The 19,533-nt window shown below is 33.9% G+C and overlaps 1 protein-coding gene across 1 annotated transcript in view; it reads left to right on the top strand.

Annotated features, from left to right (window-relative positions):
• The window catches only part of EYS (eyes shut homolog), a 1,820,808-nt gene that overhangs the window by 830,785 nt on the left and 970,490 nt on the right, over positions 1-19,533 (top strand). The window contains exon 21 of the mRNA XM_068550856.1: positions 16,770-16,894. Coding sequence (XP_068406957.1) covers positions 16,770-16,894 — 125 coding nt within the window. The remainder of the gene's footprint in view (positions 1-16,769; positions 16,895-19,533) is intronic.

Genomic DNA, 19,533 nt, shown 5'->3' with positions numbered 1-19,533 from the left:
GGAACTTCTGTGAAGGTTCTTAAAATGGCTTTTGTTCACCTTCTAAGACCTGCCTTAAAGTTTTATTGGCATGTTTTAATGTCTAACTCTTCTTCAAAACTCATGTCTTTGCTTTTCCTTCATTGAGTATATTCCTAGCATTTTTCTTCTGATTGCTATCCAGGCATAGACTTCTTTTGAGTTACAGATAAGAAGCAGGGGTTATGAATTCATATGTTGAAGTCTTAACCCCTGGAATTTGACTGTATTTGAAGATAAGATATTTAAAGAAGTAATAAAGGCAAAATGAGGTCATATGAGTGGTACCTAATCCAATATGACTGAGGTCCTTCAAAAAGAGGGGCTGAGGACACAGACAGAGGGAAGACCATGTGAAGACATAGGAAGAGGACAGGCTTCGACAAGCCAATGAGAGCATCCTCAGAAGAAACCACCCCTGCTGACACCTTTATCTAGAACATGTAGCTTCCAGAATTGTGAGAAAATGGATTTCTATTTTTTAAGCCACCCCATCTGTGTTACTTTTGTCAGCACTAGCAAAAAACACAAGCAGGCAAGAAAGTGAACAAGAAAGAAAATTCCTGAAGCAACTAAGGCACTGTTAAAAATATAAAATCATTAAAGACAAATTAGTGGACTGAATACATTGTCATCTTATTAAAATATTACTTAGTAGGGAACTAGGAACACCTGCGTCATGTTCTTAACACCCCTAAAAATTCCAGAGGGAAAGACGTGTTCAGGGAAAATTCTTGAAAATGAGCTCACTTTGTTACTTTGAGGCTATGGCTTTAAACTCCCTCCTCCCCAGTACAAAATATTTGCTGACAGATGATGTCAACGAGGAGGTTTCTGGCCCGATGAAGATAGTCTAAAAATATACAGGCTGGACGGCCTGCTCCTTCTAGGAATCTCTCAAAATATGAATGTTGAAGAGAACATGAAAAATGCAGAGAATTTCCTTGAGCCCAGACAGTAGCTACGTCTTGTGGAGGTAGAGTAACCAGCTGCATAATATTTAACAGATCATAATAATTATAATTAAAACAGGATACATTTATTGGTTTTAATAAACACTTAGTTTTTTAATTTTTGTATTTTTTACAAACACACAATTGACATTCTCACTATTTCAGATATAATAGAGAATCTGGTTAGAACTTCTGTAGGGAAGCAACATGTAGCTATCTATAACTAAATGCCATTTCAAAAGGAAGCAGAGTCTGTTAAAAGTTTATCCCTAAATGTATATTTACGTTAAAGTTTGAAAAGCACTTACACAGATTGGGTTCTCTGACCATAATGTACTCATATTAGAAATAAAAAATGAAAATACAACATAGTTATTTCACAGCTAGGAGTTTTATAGAGTTCATGACATACTTCTTGCTACCCATCTTTTCGATAAATGTGACTCTAATATGAAAATCAGTTTCTATAATTGGAGCTCAGAATTGTTTTTCCTCCTATCAGTTTTCTAATGACACAAATGCAAATTAGAAAGAATGATCCTAAGGAAATGTACAGTTTGGTAAACAGGTAGAGGTCAGAATAATCAGTATTTTAATAAGCCTAATAGAAGCCATAGATGCTCTTGAGAGAAATAAATTATCTGGATATAAACAATCCCAAAGGCATTTCTTAAAGTTCAATTTATGCAGTGATTTATTCATTATGAGCTGATTTAGACTGATGAGTGGCCGGTTAGTTTTTTAATTCATTTACATTATTTCATGGAGAATTATAGAAGCATTTATGTCTTATGTTGGAGAATTCCTCACCATATTGGCTATATTAGCTATATTAGTTACACACAATTAAAATAATTTCAGAAATTTCTGATTCCACACTGAGCTAGAATATATTACATTCAAATATTATCTTTGAACTAAATTCCAGAAATAGCATAAATAGCAATTATTTAGAAAGAAGTATACTTTGTACATTTCCATTTCTCTGCTATGCCTTGTGGCAAGATGGAAAAAAATGCCATGATTAAGACTTTTCATTTTGGTACAGTCATATGCATAAAAAGAAGGAAATTAGAGAAGTACAATAATTTTCAAAATATGTGATATACTGTTAAGTACAAGGGATCTTTTTTCCCCTGAGTATTTGTTATTTAGTGATATTTTTCCAAACCTTGCTGCTATAGGATTGCGTTGAAATAAAAAAAATGTCACTTTTAACATTAACCCTAACTCAAATATGCCTCTTAAGTAAATACTACATTGGGGAATCAGGAATCTGTCCCCTGATAACGTGCAGAAAAGATAATGTAAATACAAGGGAAATCAACTTAAAAGTAAAATTTAAAATCTTGCTAAAGATACAGGATCCTGTGAAACTAACCAAAGTTCTGCTGGGGAATTGCTTCAATCACACTCTACGCCCATGGAGACTGGACAGAGTTAGACTGGTTAAAATGGAGGAAGAGAAAGTCAATAAGAAAATAAAAAACAGAGGCCATTTAAAAGATAATAATTTATTTATAAAAGATTAAGAGATAATTGGAAATCTGAAGAAGGCTTAAAATAATTTCATTAAAATATCATTAGTCAAAGGAGAAATAAATGGTGCAATAAGATAATATGGTGTATGTTGAGGTTGGGGGCATGTTGGAAACCACAAAATTGATAATTTTAAATGTGATTTTGTGAAACCTCAGATAAACTTGAGAAATATATATATTTTACTGTTTAAAAATCAAATTTTTTCACCATTTAATGTGAAATCCTGGCCCCCTTTAATCTTGGTTTTGTATATATATATATATATATATATATATATATATATATATATATATATATATATATATATACACATACATACATACACACACAAAAAAAACATACACATATATACCAAATGGCTTATGTGTAAACAGTTATTGAAATAAAACACATTTGAAATGTAAAAACTTAGGATGCTAAACAGCTCTAGCATGTTGCCTCCTCAAACATAATTACTGTTCGTTCCCCAAAAAGAAGTAGTGTAAAACTAATTTCCCTATGAAAAGAACCTTAATTTCTCTAGCAGCATACATACTGTGTGTCCACATACGTAGACAAATGTCCACAAAGAATAAAAAATCTTTTAAATGTAATATTGGAATGGAGGGTAAAAGGGGAAATCTGCTTATTGGAAGAAACTGTTCTTCCAGAGATGTGTAGTCATGATAGTCAGAAATCTGGAAACTATGCTTTATAATGAATGAGTTAAGAAACTTGGAAATTTCCCACATAAGAGGGAAAAATTTTTGACAAAATGAAAGTTATGGTCAAGTGCTTAGGAGATGGGTTAGAATGTTCATGGATTTCTGCAATCAATAGAATGCCATCCAATGAGCGGAAGAAGAGAATAGTTAATAGCATTATAATAACACTATGGCAAAAGGCTTGATGCTTTGCAAGTATTAAAAAAAAAATGATGGCTCAACTTAATTTACCTGTTGCCAATAGAGCTTTTGAAATACCAGATAGGTTGCCTCCTGAAGTTGTGTGCTCCTTAACATTGGATGGGGCCTGCAGAATACAACTCACTACCTCTTGAATACTTTGTTTAAGCCACTCTAGCACTAGAAATTTTGGATGTTTAAGTGAAACAAAACTTTAAAGAGATTTAGAATCTTCTTTCATAACTGGGTTCATTTGTGGGTCAGGATTTAGACAGACTCTTGCCATGGGAACACTATGTTTACTACGGAATCTACTGAAATTGTGCCTGCCAAGTGAATTATTTTTAATTAAAACTCAGGCCAGAGAGAGGGCTCCAAATACTGGTAGCCTAAAAATATTGTCAATCTTGGATTGTGTTCTGAGGATTGACAAATGGATACAAATGACCTTCCAAAGTGCCTAGCACATAGGTAGGAAATTTAGCTAGCATTAATTATATAATGTTTGCTAACTGGAGTATCACAGTGTACTGTAAATATGCAAGCTTTCTTAATAATGAGTATTTGCTTTGAGAAAATAATTCTAATCACAATAGAGTAATATAGACATAGTGATAAAATTTATAATAGATTGAGATAAGTTTCATTGCCCAAGTTGGTTCTGATTATTTGCTTATTAGCTCTTAAAAATAATCCCCCAAATAACAGTCTACTTTTTTATGTTAAATGAGTTATTCCTAAAAGCAGAATATAGAAGAAAAAATTCCTCTTAACATAAGATCTCAGTGTAGTTTAAGTGCATTAAATTCCTTCCTCCATTTATTTTGAAAACTTATTTAACATACACAGTAGATTGGGCTCCACACGTAGCAAATACAGCAGGTGGTTTGTTGGTTATCAACCCATAACAGCTGTTCTGGACAGTCCCTAGCCACACCCCTAGATCCCACCTCAGCTGTCTCTGCTTTTATGCCTTGGACTTTTTCGGAAGCTGAGGGATCTTACTGGGGGAACATGAAGGATTACCACTCACAGATCAGCCCAGACGTGTGGGTAGGCTAATGCACTGGGGGCAACCTTGACCCAAGTAGACAAAAGGCAGTGTACAGCTGCTCCGTCTCTCAAAGATTCCAGGGAAAACTTCTGGTGTGCCTTCTTCCTAGATCTTCAGAAGGTCCTCATAGTTACCTGTTGCTGTGTAACAAACTACCCCCCAAATCCAATGGCTTGAAACAGCAGCACTTGTTTATTAATTACTTATTATTCTGTGGCTCAGGAGTTTAGGAGTGGCTCATCTGGGTGGTTCTGTCTCAGGACCTCTCATTAGGTTGCAATCAAGATGTCAGTTGGGTTACAGTCATATGAAGATTTTACTGGGGCTAATAGATCCTCCTCCAATTTCCCTCATGCAACTGTTGCCCAGAGGCTTCAGTTCTTCTCCATGTAACCTTCTCCACAGTGTTGTCTGAGTATCCTTACTACAGAGCAGCTGGCTTGCCCAAGAAAAGAAAAGAGAGAAGGAAGAGAAGGCACGCTTTGACCATATTCTACCCATTAGCAGTGAATCACTAAGTACAACATACACTCAGTGAGAGAAGAAAATAGAGAAAAGTGGGACTGAGCCCCAGCACACACAGTGTCACACAGCTGAATAATGCATTCCTAATTGACTTTTTTCTTCTGTCTCATTCTCCTCACTTCTTCACTTCTGCCTATTTGTCATCACCTACCAAATAAACAACCTGTGTTCATTTCCTTGGTTCAGTTTCTGCATATGGAGTATTCCAAACCAAAACAACTTAGCACTCTGAGATTTAAATACTCTCAAGATCAAAATTTAAAGCAACGTTTTCTTAAAAACTGATATGAAATAGTATCATCTATAAAAAGAAATTAATTTTGATTTTTATGCATTTAAAATCACTGACAGTTGTAGTTATTTTGTATGTACTTCCTTTTTTTCTAAATTATTTTATGTGTCTATATATTGTTTCAACAGCTATTTTGACAGTATTCTGATTTGTAAAGTGGCCTCAGGAAACTTAGATTTATGTTACAATAATTATCTTCTGAGAATATTCTCCTCTTAATTCATATGCATAATCAGTAATAATGATATTAGAATTACTCAGGATAAAAGTAAAAATGTTAAATTAAAAATGGTCTTTAAGATTCATAATTTAGGAAATACTAATAAAAGTACCTATTTCACATATTAATTAGGATTATACTTTGTGCAATTTACTTAAGGCTGTAATAAAATGAAATTATACATTTGAAAATACATGTAGTAATTTAGATTTTGATCTATCACCATTCCTGCAACAAATCAATCAAATAAGTTGAAAATACCTGTGTTTTTAAATATTTAGAAGATATAATGTGCTCAATTGAATAGAACAGAAAATAGTGAGGCACAACATAATGTCATGTTTTGAGCAAATAATCAAGGCCACCCTGGTCAGGTTCTGCCTACTCACTAGGATATCCCTGACTTATCCACTTGGTGTTCCTTTTGGGTTTCCCAGGGATCTGGTAGTTTACAATAACAAAATATCTACAGAAACTATAAGAGAAAAAAGTCAATGTAGTGAATCCATGGTCATTCACATGAATATAAGTAAAAATGTTTGAATTCCATGATTTAGATCAGTTACAAATGACAATTTCAGTTCCAGTATGATTATCTGGTATATCATCCAAGGCAAAGACAAGACCAGAGCACAGTGGTAAGAGAGATGTAATATAATTTTATTTTGTTTTGTTTTGCCTATGGCTATTCTCCAGGACTATGGTACTTACATAAAAAGCAGCCAATGAGTCCAGAAGGTGTGATTTTTTTACTAAGATATAGTCAAATAAGCAAACTTATGCAGAAGCTATGTTCAAGGTGTATGGATTCCTAATTGGAGACAGTTACCTATAAAGGGAGTGTCTTTTATTTAGAGGGATAAACACTTCATATTTTGGTATATCCTAAAGCAATGGCTATGTGTACAGTTGTAGTCACTAATTATTGAAAAGAAAGAAGATAGATCACAGAAAAGAACTGTGAGGATTCTTAAACTGTATGAAAGGACTTATTCACACATTTGATACTTTTTAGCTATTCTAACTTGAGACTTATTGGCTTCAGCAAAATTCCCAATAATGAATAATTACTTCAGCTTCTGAGAATTTAAAATTCATATATTTAATGTTGATGTTTTGCAATTGAAAAAAATTATGCTATAATGTCATTCCTTTCTTAAAAATTATTAAATTAAACGATGCTACTAAATCCAGCAAATGGAATATTAGAGATTACAACTATATTTCTTTTTAAACTGGAAAGTAAATATTTCAAAGTCAAAGAAGAGTTTAGTGAATGTGTGTAAGTTAAATTAAATCTCATTTAAATTCAATTGTAACACTTGTCAACTAAAATAAAAAAGTTTTCTGAATAAAACTGATTGTGTGGGATGTAAATTCAGTGTTTGAATACTAATCATTTTTTTTCACCTTAATATATGATACCAGGCATTATTTTATTTGTTTAATAAGCTATCTCCAGACTTCTTTGTTATGTGCTTCATAATTCAACTTGATAAATGCCCTAAATGAGGGTTTTGGTGTGGTGCAATCCATGAGCTCCCCACGAACAAGATCAGTAAGAGAGGTCGATAGTGCTTTGCTGTCTTTAAGGAAGAGGAACAAGCAAAGAAGAAAATGGAAAGAAACACCACAATGTTGATCTTAGTAAATGTGAAATAAAGGTAGCCATATCAAGGCAACAGTAGCAGCAATAAGAACAGTGGGTATCTAGAGGAGGATTTCGAAAAGTTAAGGAAAGAGGTGGTAACCAGCGGAGTGCTATAGGAAAGCGTTCAGGTGAGGTTGTTATCAAAGTAGCTACAAACCATACTAAATGATTCCGTTTGCACTTATCTCCAACAGGTAATGAAGCAGTATTTCCCTATTTGAATAATCACTTGAGGGTGGCTCCCACCACCTGCTAATATCGGTTCAAACAAACTTGTGACTGTCAAGTACTCAAATGGAAGTATGAGGTTAGGTCTCTGTGAAGTTTTATTCTGAGTTCTCATTAAAAGATTTTTGCTTTCAATGTTTTTGAATTGCCATGTTTCAGAATCGATTTGTGTTTTATGCCTCTTCCCTCAGTATGGTAGATCAAGTCCTGTGTTAAAAACCCTATATGACAGTTTCATGGTTTAGTAGTGCCTTACTGTTTTTAAAAATACTTTTTTTTTTTTTAGCAGTTTCAGGTTTACAACAATTCGAGAGGAAGGTATAGAGATTTGTCTATATATCTCTTACTCTCATACATGCATAGCCTCCCCAATTATTAACATCATTCACTAGAACAGTATATTTGTTATCAAAGAAGAATACATATAATGACACATCATAATCACCCAAATACCATAGTTTACCTTAAGGTTCACTCCTGGTGTTGTAGATTCCATGAGTTTGGACAAATGTATGCTGACATATCCATCATTATAATATCCTACAAGATATTTTCACTGCCCTAAATATCCTCTGTGCTCTGCTATTCATCTCCCTTCCCTCCTTACCCATGGCAACCACTGAACTTTTTACTGTCTCCATATTTTTGCCTTTTCCAGAATGTCATATAATCAGAATAACACAGAATGTAGCCTTTTCAGATTAACATATTTCACTTAGTAATTTGTATTCAAGTTTCCTCCATGCCTTGGCATAGCTTGATAGCTAATTTCTTTCCAGCACTGAATACTATTCCATTGCTGTAAAAAGGTGTTTAATAATGTGGTGTGAGGTGTAGAAGGAGAGGCAGTGTTCTATGGTTTCTGAGTAGGTCGCAGTTGTCAGTGAGCCTATGTCTCTGGACTGTGAGTGTTTCTGAGTTTTTTCCTCCCCTGTAGGTAGGGCTGGATGGCTAAAGTGGGCTGGGGTTAACATTTTCCTTCTCCTACATGGAACGCTAGAACTGATTGGAACTGGGCCTTTCCCTTCCCCAGGTCAGTTAAGTTCTGATAGTACCCCAGTAGGATAGGGTCTGGTTAACTAGTTTCCCCTGAGAGCAGGCCATGTCTAGAAGAACAGCGTGCTCTGGTGTATTTCAAAATGACTACTCTCCCCTCCCCTACTAGAAGCAGATGGGGATTTTTCTCTGATACTTACTGTGGGAACATGGTCAAACTTCTGGAGGTAAATCTCTAAATATTCCAGAGGCCTCTTTATGACTGGATCCCCATGGAGTTTTTAACTCTCAGACTTGTCCCCAGTGAGCCTCCAGCAGTTCATTACTTCCAGTGAAATTTGTCTTACCCTGGATCTGGTTCCTGGGGTGGTTTCCTTGCTTGAGTCTCTACAGCAAAGCCAGGAATCCCTGTATTCCGTCTATCTCTCCAGTCTTGTGGTCAGTGTCTTGCTGGCTTTATGGATCCAAGAAGAGTTGACTTCAGTCTGTTCAACTTTTTACTTGTTAGGAAAAAAGTGTCTTAGTATTTTTAAAATAAATCCTTTTGGATAAACAAATTGGCTATACTATTTCAATCTGTCATAAATTCTATTAAAATGTTTATAAAGTGGATAGATATGTATAAGATTAAATTACCATTAATATCAATATAAATACCCAATTCTCCCGTATGTTAAACATTATTACTTGTCATGGTATAAATATTTTCATGGAGTACGGGTCTATAAACTGTTATGCATTTCCATATTTTAAGAAGTTACAGAATCTTTTCATCATCCAAGCTAGAAATGTGAACATCACCTAACCTTGCAAGAACAAAAAGTAAAAGTTTAACTTTTAAAGCTTAAAATTAAAATCATGACATATATACACTAATATGTATAAAATGGATAACTAATAAGAACCTGCTGTATAAAAAAATAAATAAAATAAAATTCAAAAATTCAAAAAATAAAATAAAATAAAATATTGGATACTGGTTTAAATTAAAAAAAAAAAAAATAAAATAAAATAAAATCATAAGCCCTTTGCAGGTAACAAGAAGATGACTATGTTCAAGCCTGAAATCAACAAGTGGGGTTCATTCCAGGAAAGCAAGGTTGGTTTAACATTCATAAATCAATTAGTGCAATTCATCATATTAACAAATGATTAAGAAAACATAGTCCTCTCAATCGTGGCATCATATTATTTCAGGTATCATTTGACCTTATTATCATGTGATCACATTAACAGATGAAAAAGAAAAAAAAATCTAAATATATTAATAGATACACAAAAATAATTTAGAAAAGTCAAAGCCCAGTCATGATAAAATTGTCAAAAAACTAGGAATGAAAGGAAACTCCCTTAACCTAATAAAATAAAATATTTACAGATTGGACAAGAAATAAAATATTTATAGGATGGACAAGATGAGATAGAATTTTTATTCACAGATGTCTCTGAAGAAAACTCCAAGGAGTCTACTAATTTTTTATCCACTCTTAGAACAAATAAGCTAATATAGCAAGTTTGCAGGCTATACGATCAATATACAAGTCAATTGCTTTCTACCAATGAACCCTGGAATTTTGAAAAGTAAGAAACAGAAAATTAATACCACTTACAATAACAACCATCCAAAAGTAAAACACTTAGGTTTACATCTAATAAAATATCTGTAATACCTGTATGTGGAAAAACAAAAAACTCTGATGAAAGAAATAAAAAATAATCTAAATATTTTGAGAGATATTCCTTATTCAATGATGATCTAAATAAATAAAGATATTCCTTATTCGTTAATTGCAACACTCTATATTTTTAAAGTGTTATTTCCTCCCAACTTGATTTATAGATTCAAAGCACTATCACTCAAAAATCCCAGTAAAATTTTTAATTTCAAAAGTTTCAATTATTTTGTAGATACTTGCCCCTTATGGAGATAGAGGATAACTCCCCACCCCTTATGTGGGATGTGTGTAGCAACTTCCTCCTAAAGGGTACACTTGATATGATTTAAGGAGAATGAATTTCTCCTATGATGTCTTTATTCTCCAAACCCATATCACCTTAACAACCATGAGAAAAACATTAAATAAGCCCAAGTTGAAGGACAGTTTATAAAATACTTAACCAAAACTCTTCAAAAATCTCAAAATCATCAAAAAGAAGGAAGTATGAGAAACTGTTATAGTATAGAGGAGGCTAAGGAGACGTGACAACTAAATGTAATGTGGTGTCCTAGATAAGATCCTGGAAGCTGAAAAAAGGCATTAGGTAAAAACTAAGTAAATACCCATAATATATGGACTTTAGGTAATAATAATCTATCAATATTGTGTCACTAGTTATGACAAATGAACCATATAAATGTAAGATGTTAACCATAAGGGAAACTGGGTATAGGGTATATGGGAACTCTCTGTCTACCTTTGCAACTTTTCTATAAATCTAAAATTATTCTAAGAAAAAAGCCTGTTAATTTTTAAAAAGCTAACCTACTTTCTGGAGGGATTTTATCATAAATGGGTGTTGAAATTTCTCAAAAGCTTTTTCTGCATCTATTGAGATGATCATATGGTTTTTCTTCTTCAATTTGATAATATGGTTTATCACATTGATTGATTTGTGTATATTGAAGAATCCTTGCATTCCTGGGATAAACCCCACTTCATCCTGGTGTATGATACGTTTAATGTGCTGTTGGATTCTGTTTGTTAGTATTTTGTGGAGGATTTTTGCATCTATGTTCATCAGTGATATTACCTCAACATAATAAAGGTCATGTATGACAAACCCACAGCCAACATATTTCTCAATAGTGAAAAACTGAAAACATTTCCTCTATGATCAGGAACAAAAGAAGGTTGTCCACTCTCACCACTATTATTTAACAAAGTTTTGGAAGTTTTAGCCACAGCAATCAGAGAAGAAAAATAAATAAAAGGAATCCAAATCAGAAAAGAAGAAGTAAAGCTGCCACTGTTTGCAGATGACATGATACTATACACAGAGAATCCTAAAGATGCTACCAGAAAACTGCTGGAGCTAATCAATGAATTTGGTAAAGTAGCAGGATACAAAATTAATGCACAGAAATCTCTTGCATTCCTATACATTAATGATGAAAAATCTGAAAGGGAAATTAAGGAAACACTCCCATTTACCACTGCAACAAAAAGAATAAAATACCTAGTAATAAACTTACCTAAGGAGACAAAAGACCTGTATGCAAAAAACTATAAGACACTGATGAAAGAAATTAAAGGTGATACAAACAGATGGAGAGATATACCATGTTCTTGGATTGGAAGAATCAACATTGTGAAAATGACTATACTACACAAAGCAATCTACAGATTCAATGCAATCCCTGTCAAACTACCACTGGCATTTTTCACAGACCTAGAACAAAAAAGTTCACAATTTGTATGGAAACACAAAAGACCCCGAATAGCCAAAGCAATCTTGAGAAAGAAAAATGGAGATGGAGGAATCAGGCTCCCAGACTTCAGACTCTACTACAAAGCTACAGTAATCAAGACAGTATGGTACTGGCACAAAAACAGAAATATAGATCAATGGAACAGGATAGAAAGCCCAGAGATAAACCCACGCACATATGGTCACCTTATTTTTGATAAAAGAGGCAAGAATATACAATGAAGAAAAGACAGCCTCTTCAAAAAGTGGAGTGGTGATGGGAAAACTGGACAGCTACATGTAAAAGAATGAAATTAGAACACTCCCTAACACCATACACAAAAATAAACTCAAAGTGGATTAAAGACCTAAATGTAAGGCCAGACACTATCAAACTCTTAGAGGAAAACATAGGCAGAACACTCTATGACATAAATCACAACAAGATCCTTTTCGACCCACCTCCTAGAGAAATGGAAATAAAAACAAAAATAAACAAATGGGACCTAATGAAACTTAAAAGCTTTTGCACAGCAAAGGAAACCAAAAACAAGATGAAAAGACAACCCTCAGAATAGGAGAGAATATTCGCAGATGAAGCAAAGGATTAATCTCCAAAATTTACAAGCAGCTCATACAGATCAATATCAAGAAAACAAACAACCTAATCCAAAAATGGGCAGAAGACTTAAATAGACATTTTTCCAAAGAATATATACAGAATGGCCATCATCACAAAATCTACAAGCAATACATGCTGGAGAGGGTGTGGAGAAAAGGGAACCCTCTTGCACTGTTGGTGGGAATGTAAATTGATACAGCCACTATGGAGTACAGTATGGAGGTTCCTTAAAAAACTAAAAATAGAACTACCATACGACCCAGCAATCCCACTACTGGGCATATACCCTGAGAAAACCATAATTCAAAAGGAGTCATGTACCACAATATTCATTGCAGCTCTATTTACAATAGCCAGGGCATGGAAGCAACCTAAGTGTCCATTGACAGATGAATGGATAAAGAAGATGTGGCACATATATACAATGGAATATTACTCAGCCATAAAAAGAGATGAAACTGAGTTATTTGTAGTGAGGTGGATGGACCTAAAGACTGGTATACAGAGTGAAGTAAGTCAGAAAGAGAAAAATAAATACCGTATGCTAATACATATATATGGAATCTAAAAACAAACAAACAAAAATGGTTCTGAAGACCCTAGGTGCAGGACAGGAATAAAGACGCAGTTGTAGAGAATGGACTTGAGGATGCGGGGAGGGGGAAGTGGAAGCTGGGACGAAGTGAGAGAGTGACATGTGCATATATACACTACCAGATGTAAAATAGATAGCTAGTGGGAAGCAGCTGCATAGCACAGGGAGATCAGCTCCTTGTTTTGTGACCACCTAGAGGGGTGGGATAAGGAGGGTGGGAGGGAAATGTAAGAGGGAGGAGATATGGGGATATACGTATATGTATAGCTGCTTCACTTTTTTATAAAGCAGAAACTAACATACCATTGTAAAGCAATTACACTCCAATAAAGATGTTAAAAAAAAAATAATAAAGTGATAGGAACTGAAGTTGTGGAAAGAATAATAATAAAAAAAAAAACCGCTAACCTACTTCCCCCCCCCAAAAAAACCCTATAAAGCTCATAGTTTTTTTTTTTCCTTTACAGAGGAAGCTAAAAACAATATTAATATTGATGATGGATAAGAATGTGGACAAATAAACATTTCATATAATGCTGGCAAATATGTAATTGATAGAGCATATTTAAAAATTTTTTATTATAGTATAGTTAACTTGCAATGCTGTGTTACTTTCAAGTGTACAGCAAAGTGATTCTATTTTATATATATTCTTTTTCAGATTCTTTTCCATTATAGTTTATTACAAGATACTGAGTATAGCTCCCTGTGCTATACAGTAGGTCCTTGTTGTTTACCTATTTTATATATAGTATTGTGTATATGTTAATCCCAAACTCCTAATTTGTCCCTCCCCACCAGCACCACTATCTTCTTTAGTTGTTCTTTTTAATGAACAATTTATGATACTAAAGGAAAGAAAATGAACATTTCAGTGATGAACAAATGAGCCATAACTTTGTTTACTTTCCATGTAAGGGACCACCAGCAATGGAGAATTTTCTTTGAAAGGAAATTATCCTTGGTTCCTATGTGCTACAAAGAGGAAGTTCTTGGTCTCAGTGATAATTTAATATTGAAGATTTCACCTTGATTGTGCAGAATGAGCTCATAAATCCATACATAGTTAAAACAGGTCTTACTGTTTGTTGGTCAGGAGAGAGCTTTCAATTAGGTCCAGTGACAGTCTCGCATATTGGGGGCCCCTCTAACATGTTGGATCATTTAATACAGAGTTATCTATTAGCTTTGGCTGGATAGAGCTAGTTGCTCAAAATAAAACAGAGTGGCTATCTTTGGCTAGTGGGTGAGTGTACAGCCATAAAAAAGAATGAAATAATGCCATTTGCACCAACATGAAAGGACCTAGAGATTGTCAAACTGAGTGAAGTAAGTCAGACAGAGAATGACACTGACAAATATCGTATGATATCACTTATATGTGGAATCTAAAAAAAAGGGTAAAAATGAACTTATCTACAAAACAGAAATAGAGTTACAGATATAGAACACAAACTTATGGTAACCAGAGGGTAAGACGGGTGATAAATTGGGAGTTTGGGATTGACATATACATACTACTGTATATAAAATAGGTAACTAATAAGGACCTACTGTATAGCACAGGGAACTCTACTCAGTACTCTGTAATGGCCTATATGGGGAAAAAAATCTAAAAAAATAGTGGATCTGTGTATATGAATAACTGATTAACTTTGCTGTACACCTGAAACAAACACAACATTGTAAATCAATTATACTCCAATAAAAATAATAAAAAAAAAATCCACCTGTGCAATTTGCTAGTGCTGTGACCTTAGAAACATTACTGGTGAATAAGTTTTCAGTTTATTAGCTACTGTAAAAATTGTGATCCAAAATTATATAATTTTCTTAACCTCCGTTTACTAATTTTTCCTTTTTCACCAGCATCACCTCAGACTGTGCCCTCACACATCATGTGTCAGTCATTTGAACTACTTGCAGTGTTGTAGGCACTCAGTAAATATGTAATTCTCATGAACTTTTCACTTTAATCAATGTTTGTAGATCCTCTATTAGTTCCAGGACCATGGTTTGACAACTGACATCTAAGGGGTTTGTATAATGTTATCCCAAAAGAAAGTATGGAGAGGAATTTCATGAGCAGACACAGACACTAATGTCAATCTCTGTATTTGTTTCCTAGGGATGGTGTAACAAATTACCACAAATTTGGTGGCTTAAAACAACAGAAATGTATTTGGTTACAGCTTTGGAGACCAGAAATCCAAAACCAAGGTGTCAGCAAGGCCACACTCTCTCTGAAGGTGTTAGAGACTCTAGTATAAACTATGCATCCTGACTATATATGTATATACATCCTATATATACATATACATGTACACACACAATGTATATATACAGGCACACACAAAGTTATCTTTGACTTTTTAAAATTTAAATTTGGCAGTTTCAAGTAAAGACGGTGCCCAAATTATGATGGTTGACTTAACGATTTTTTGACTTTACAATGGTGCAAAAGCCATGCACATTCAGTAGAAACCATACTCTGAATTTTGAATTTTGATTTTTTTCCCTGGCAAGCTATATGGGGTACAAACTCTCTCATGATGCTGGGCAGTGGCAGTAAATACATGTACATATATTATATGTACCTATATGTTTATATTTAGCTTTTTTGAAAGATCTCTCATGTTGTAGGCATTCAGAAAATATGTAACTGTCATGAACATTGAACACTATACATATATATATTAACAATCCTACTTTTGAAGCTTCTAGAAGATCCATGTGTTCCCTGTCTTGGGGCAACATGACACCAAGCTCTTCCTCCTTCTTTACATGGCTTTCTTTCCTCTGTGTCCCTGTGTCTCCTCTTTATAAGAACACTTGTCTTTGGATTTAGGACCCACCCAGTTAATTCACTGTGATGTCATCTCAAGATCCTTAATTGCATCTGCAAAGACCGTTTTTCCAAATAAGGTCATTCACAGGCACTGAGTGTTAGGACTTAAATGTACTATTTTGGGGCCACAGTTCACTCCTTTCTATTCCCTCAAGGGAGGTTCCCAATTACATGTGGTTAGAGCTCTGAAAACACATCTGAATGAGGGAATTCCAAGGTGAAAGGTGATATTTCTATCAAACTAAGGATAAGCACAACCAATATTTTAAATGTTATATTGTATTCGATATCAGTTTCAGTTACATGCTAAATTTAAAATTACTTATTTTATAAATTTAAGTAAATGTGGTCAAGTGTTCGGCTAAAACAGATCACTAAGGAATCATTTTATATTTAAATATTTGTGAAACACTGTATATAATTATCAAGCTTACCCTTATTTTAAAAGTTTACTGACTATCTTGTAATCAACCTTAGTCAATATTTTCTATAGTACAGGCATAGGTACTTTTATACATACATACATACATGCATTCATGCACACATACATATATACCAAGCTACATATGTTTAAAATAAAATGGAAAGAGTAAAGTCTACAGTGATTTAGCTCTATGATGCCTGAGTCTTTTTATTTTCCCTTTTTCTTTGTGGCTATGGTTGTTTTTAGATCAATTGGCCTTAATTTCACTGAAAATACTAATAGATATCCATTAAATTATCTCTCATAAATCAACTACTAATAAATAGTTGATAATAAATGACTACTTCATGTCCTTAATTTTATAATTAATGACTATTTCATGTCCTTAATAATAAATAAATGACTACTTCATGTCCTTAATTTTATTCTTAATTTGGCAAATATTAACTCTACAATATGGACTCATGTGTATTATATAGAGATATGTATTTTTCACTTTTCTTTCTTAGATGTCTCCCTGGATTTTCTGGGAAATTTTGTGAAATTTACATAAATGAAAGTTCTTCATCACCATGTCTAAATGGTGTGAACTGTGAGGATCACATCAATGGATATATTTGCAAATGTCAACAAGGTAATTATGAAAAAGTAATGATCATGCAAATGTCACATTTATTTACAAAATATATGTATTTATATATGTGTATTGTATATGTGTGTGTTTGTACAATACAATTTTGACAATCAACTCACCAATAATATTGTTGAGTATCAACAGCTTCTAAGCAATGATCACACTTAAAAAATATGAAATCATTGCCCTGTGATACTAGTAATCAATCCTTTAGGCTATCAGCAAGAAATCCTGGTGCTTAGATCATAGTATCTCACTACTGGTATTTTCAAAATTTATGTAAGCTTCAAATTCCTGATCTTTATCTATATCCATTGTGCCTGGTTCACAACAAGTCCTTTGTAAAAGCTGGCTCATTAATATTTGCATTATTATACTGCCAATGATCATCAGTACAGAGATGGACAAGTTGGATGGACTGATTTTATTCAAGGGGAACTTTTTTATTAACAACAGGTCTTTTGGGCCATTTCTGCCTTTGCTCATATTATATTTAACTGTATACTGATATAAACAAGTTGCATTCAGGAATCTTTTTCCCTCTCTTTCCTCTAGTTTTCTAAACTTTCAGATTTGTTGCTTTCTACCTGTGACTTCTATTACTCATCTTACCTTCAAAATTTAGTTTCATCCACCCAAAAAGATGTTGAATACATGAATTTCCTTGAGCAATAATAATCTCACAAGAATATATGTGGGGGATATTTTTGGTCACTAAAAAAGAATTCTCACTATTCACAGACCCCAGAGAAGACTTAAGACAGCTTGTGGATACCCCAGAGTTCTGGGCTCCTGGTTATTTGAATCCCCAGAGGAAATAACAGCCAATAATTCTTAAAGATAAAAGAAGTAGAATAAAGCTTACAATGTTCTGATAGAAGAAATATATACCACTTAAAAGCTTTTACTTTTCCCCAAAAAAAATCTTTGTCAGACAGCAGAAGCAAGAAGAACTACAATCCTGCAGACTGTGGAACGAAAACCACATTCACAGAAAGATAGACAAAATGAAAAGGCAGAGGACTATGTACCAGATGAAGGAACAAGATAAAACCCCAGAAAAACAACTAAATGAAGTGGAGATAGGCAACCTTCTAGAAAAAGAATTCAGAAAAATGATAGTGAAGATGATCCAGGACCTCAGAAAAAGAATGGAGACAAAGATCAAGAAGCTGTAAGAAATTTTTAACAAAGACCTAGAAGAATTAAACAACAAACACCTAGAAGAATTAAAGAACAAACAAACAGAGATGAACAATACAATAACTGAAGTGAAAAATAAACTAGAAGGAATCAATAGCAGAATAACTGAGGCAGGAGAAAGGAAAAGTGACCTGGAAGACAGAATGGTGGAATTCACTGCTTTTCCAAACAGATTAAAGAAAAAAGAATGAAAAGAAATGAAAACAGCCTAAGAGAACTCTGGGACAACATTAAACACAACAACATTCACATAATAGGGGGCGCAGAAGGAGAAGAGAGAGAGAAAGGACCCGAGAAAATATATGAAGTGATTATATTAGAAAACTTCCCTAACAAGGAAAGGAAATAGCTAGCCATGTCCAGGGAGTGCAGAGAGTCCCATAAAGGATAAACCCAAGGAGAAACATGCCAAGACACAGAGTAATCATATTGACAAAAATTAAAGACAAATTATTAGAAGCAACAAGGGAAAAGTGACAAATAAAATACAAATAACCCATAAGGTTAACAGCTGATTTCTCAGCAGAAACTCTAGAAGCCAGAAGGGAATGGCATGATATATTTAAAGTGATGCAAGGGAAGAAACTACAACCACGATTACTCTACATGACAAGGATCTCATTCAGATTCAATGGAGAAATCAAAAGCTTTACAGACAAGCAAAAGCTAAAATAATTCAGCATCACCAAACCAGCTCTACAACAAATGCTAAAGGAACTTCTCTAAGTTGGAAACATAAGAGAAGGAAAGAACCTACAAAAACAAACCCAAAACAATTAAGAAAATGGTAATAGGAATATACATATTGATAATTGCCTTGAATGTGAATGGATTAAATTCTCCAACCAAAAGACACAGGCTCGCTCAATGGATACAAAAACAAGACTCATATATATGCTGTCTACAAGAGACCCACTTCAGACCTAGGGACACATACAGACTGAAAGTGAGGGAATAGAAAAAGATATTCCATGCAAATGGAAATCAAAAGAAAGCTGGAGTTGCAATACTCATATCAGATAAAATAGATTTAAAATAAAGAGTGTTACAAGAGACAAAGAAGGACACTACATAATGATCAAGGGATCAATCCAAGAAGAAGATATAACAATTATAAATATCTATGCACCCAACATAGGAGCACCTCAATACATAAGGCAAATGCTAACAGCTATGAAAGAGGAAATCAACAGTAACACAATAATAATAGGGGACTTTAACACCTCACTTACGCCAATGGACAGATCATTGAGACAGAAAATTAATAAGGAAACACAGGCTGTAAATGACACAATAGACCAGATAGATGTAATTGATATTTATAGGACATTCCATCTGAAAACAGCAGATTACACTTTATTCTCAAGTGCGCACGTAGCATTCTCCAGGATAGATCACATCTTATGTCACAAATCAAGCCTCGGTAAATTTAAGAA

This window comes from Eschrichtius robustus, chromosome 9, assembly GCF_028021215.1.
Source record: "Eschrichtius robustus isolate mEscRob2 chromosome 9, mEscRob2.pri, whole genome shotgun sequence".
Lineage (NCBI taxonomy): Eukaryota > Metazoa > Chordata > Mammalia > Artiodactyla > Eschrichtiidae > Eschrichtius > Eschrichtius robustus.
Note: the sequence above shows the minus strand (reverse complement) of the source record. Positions and strands in the feature narration are given on the sequence as shown.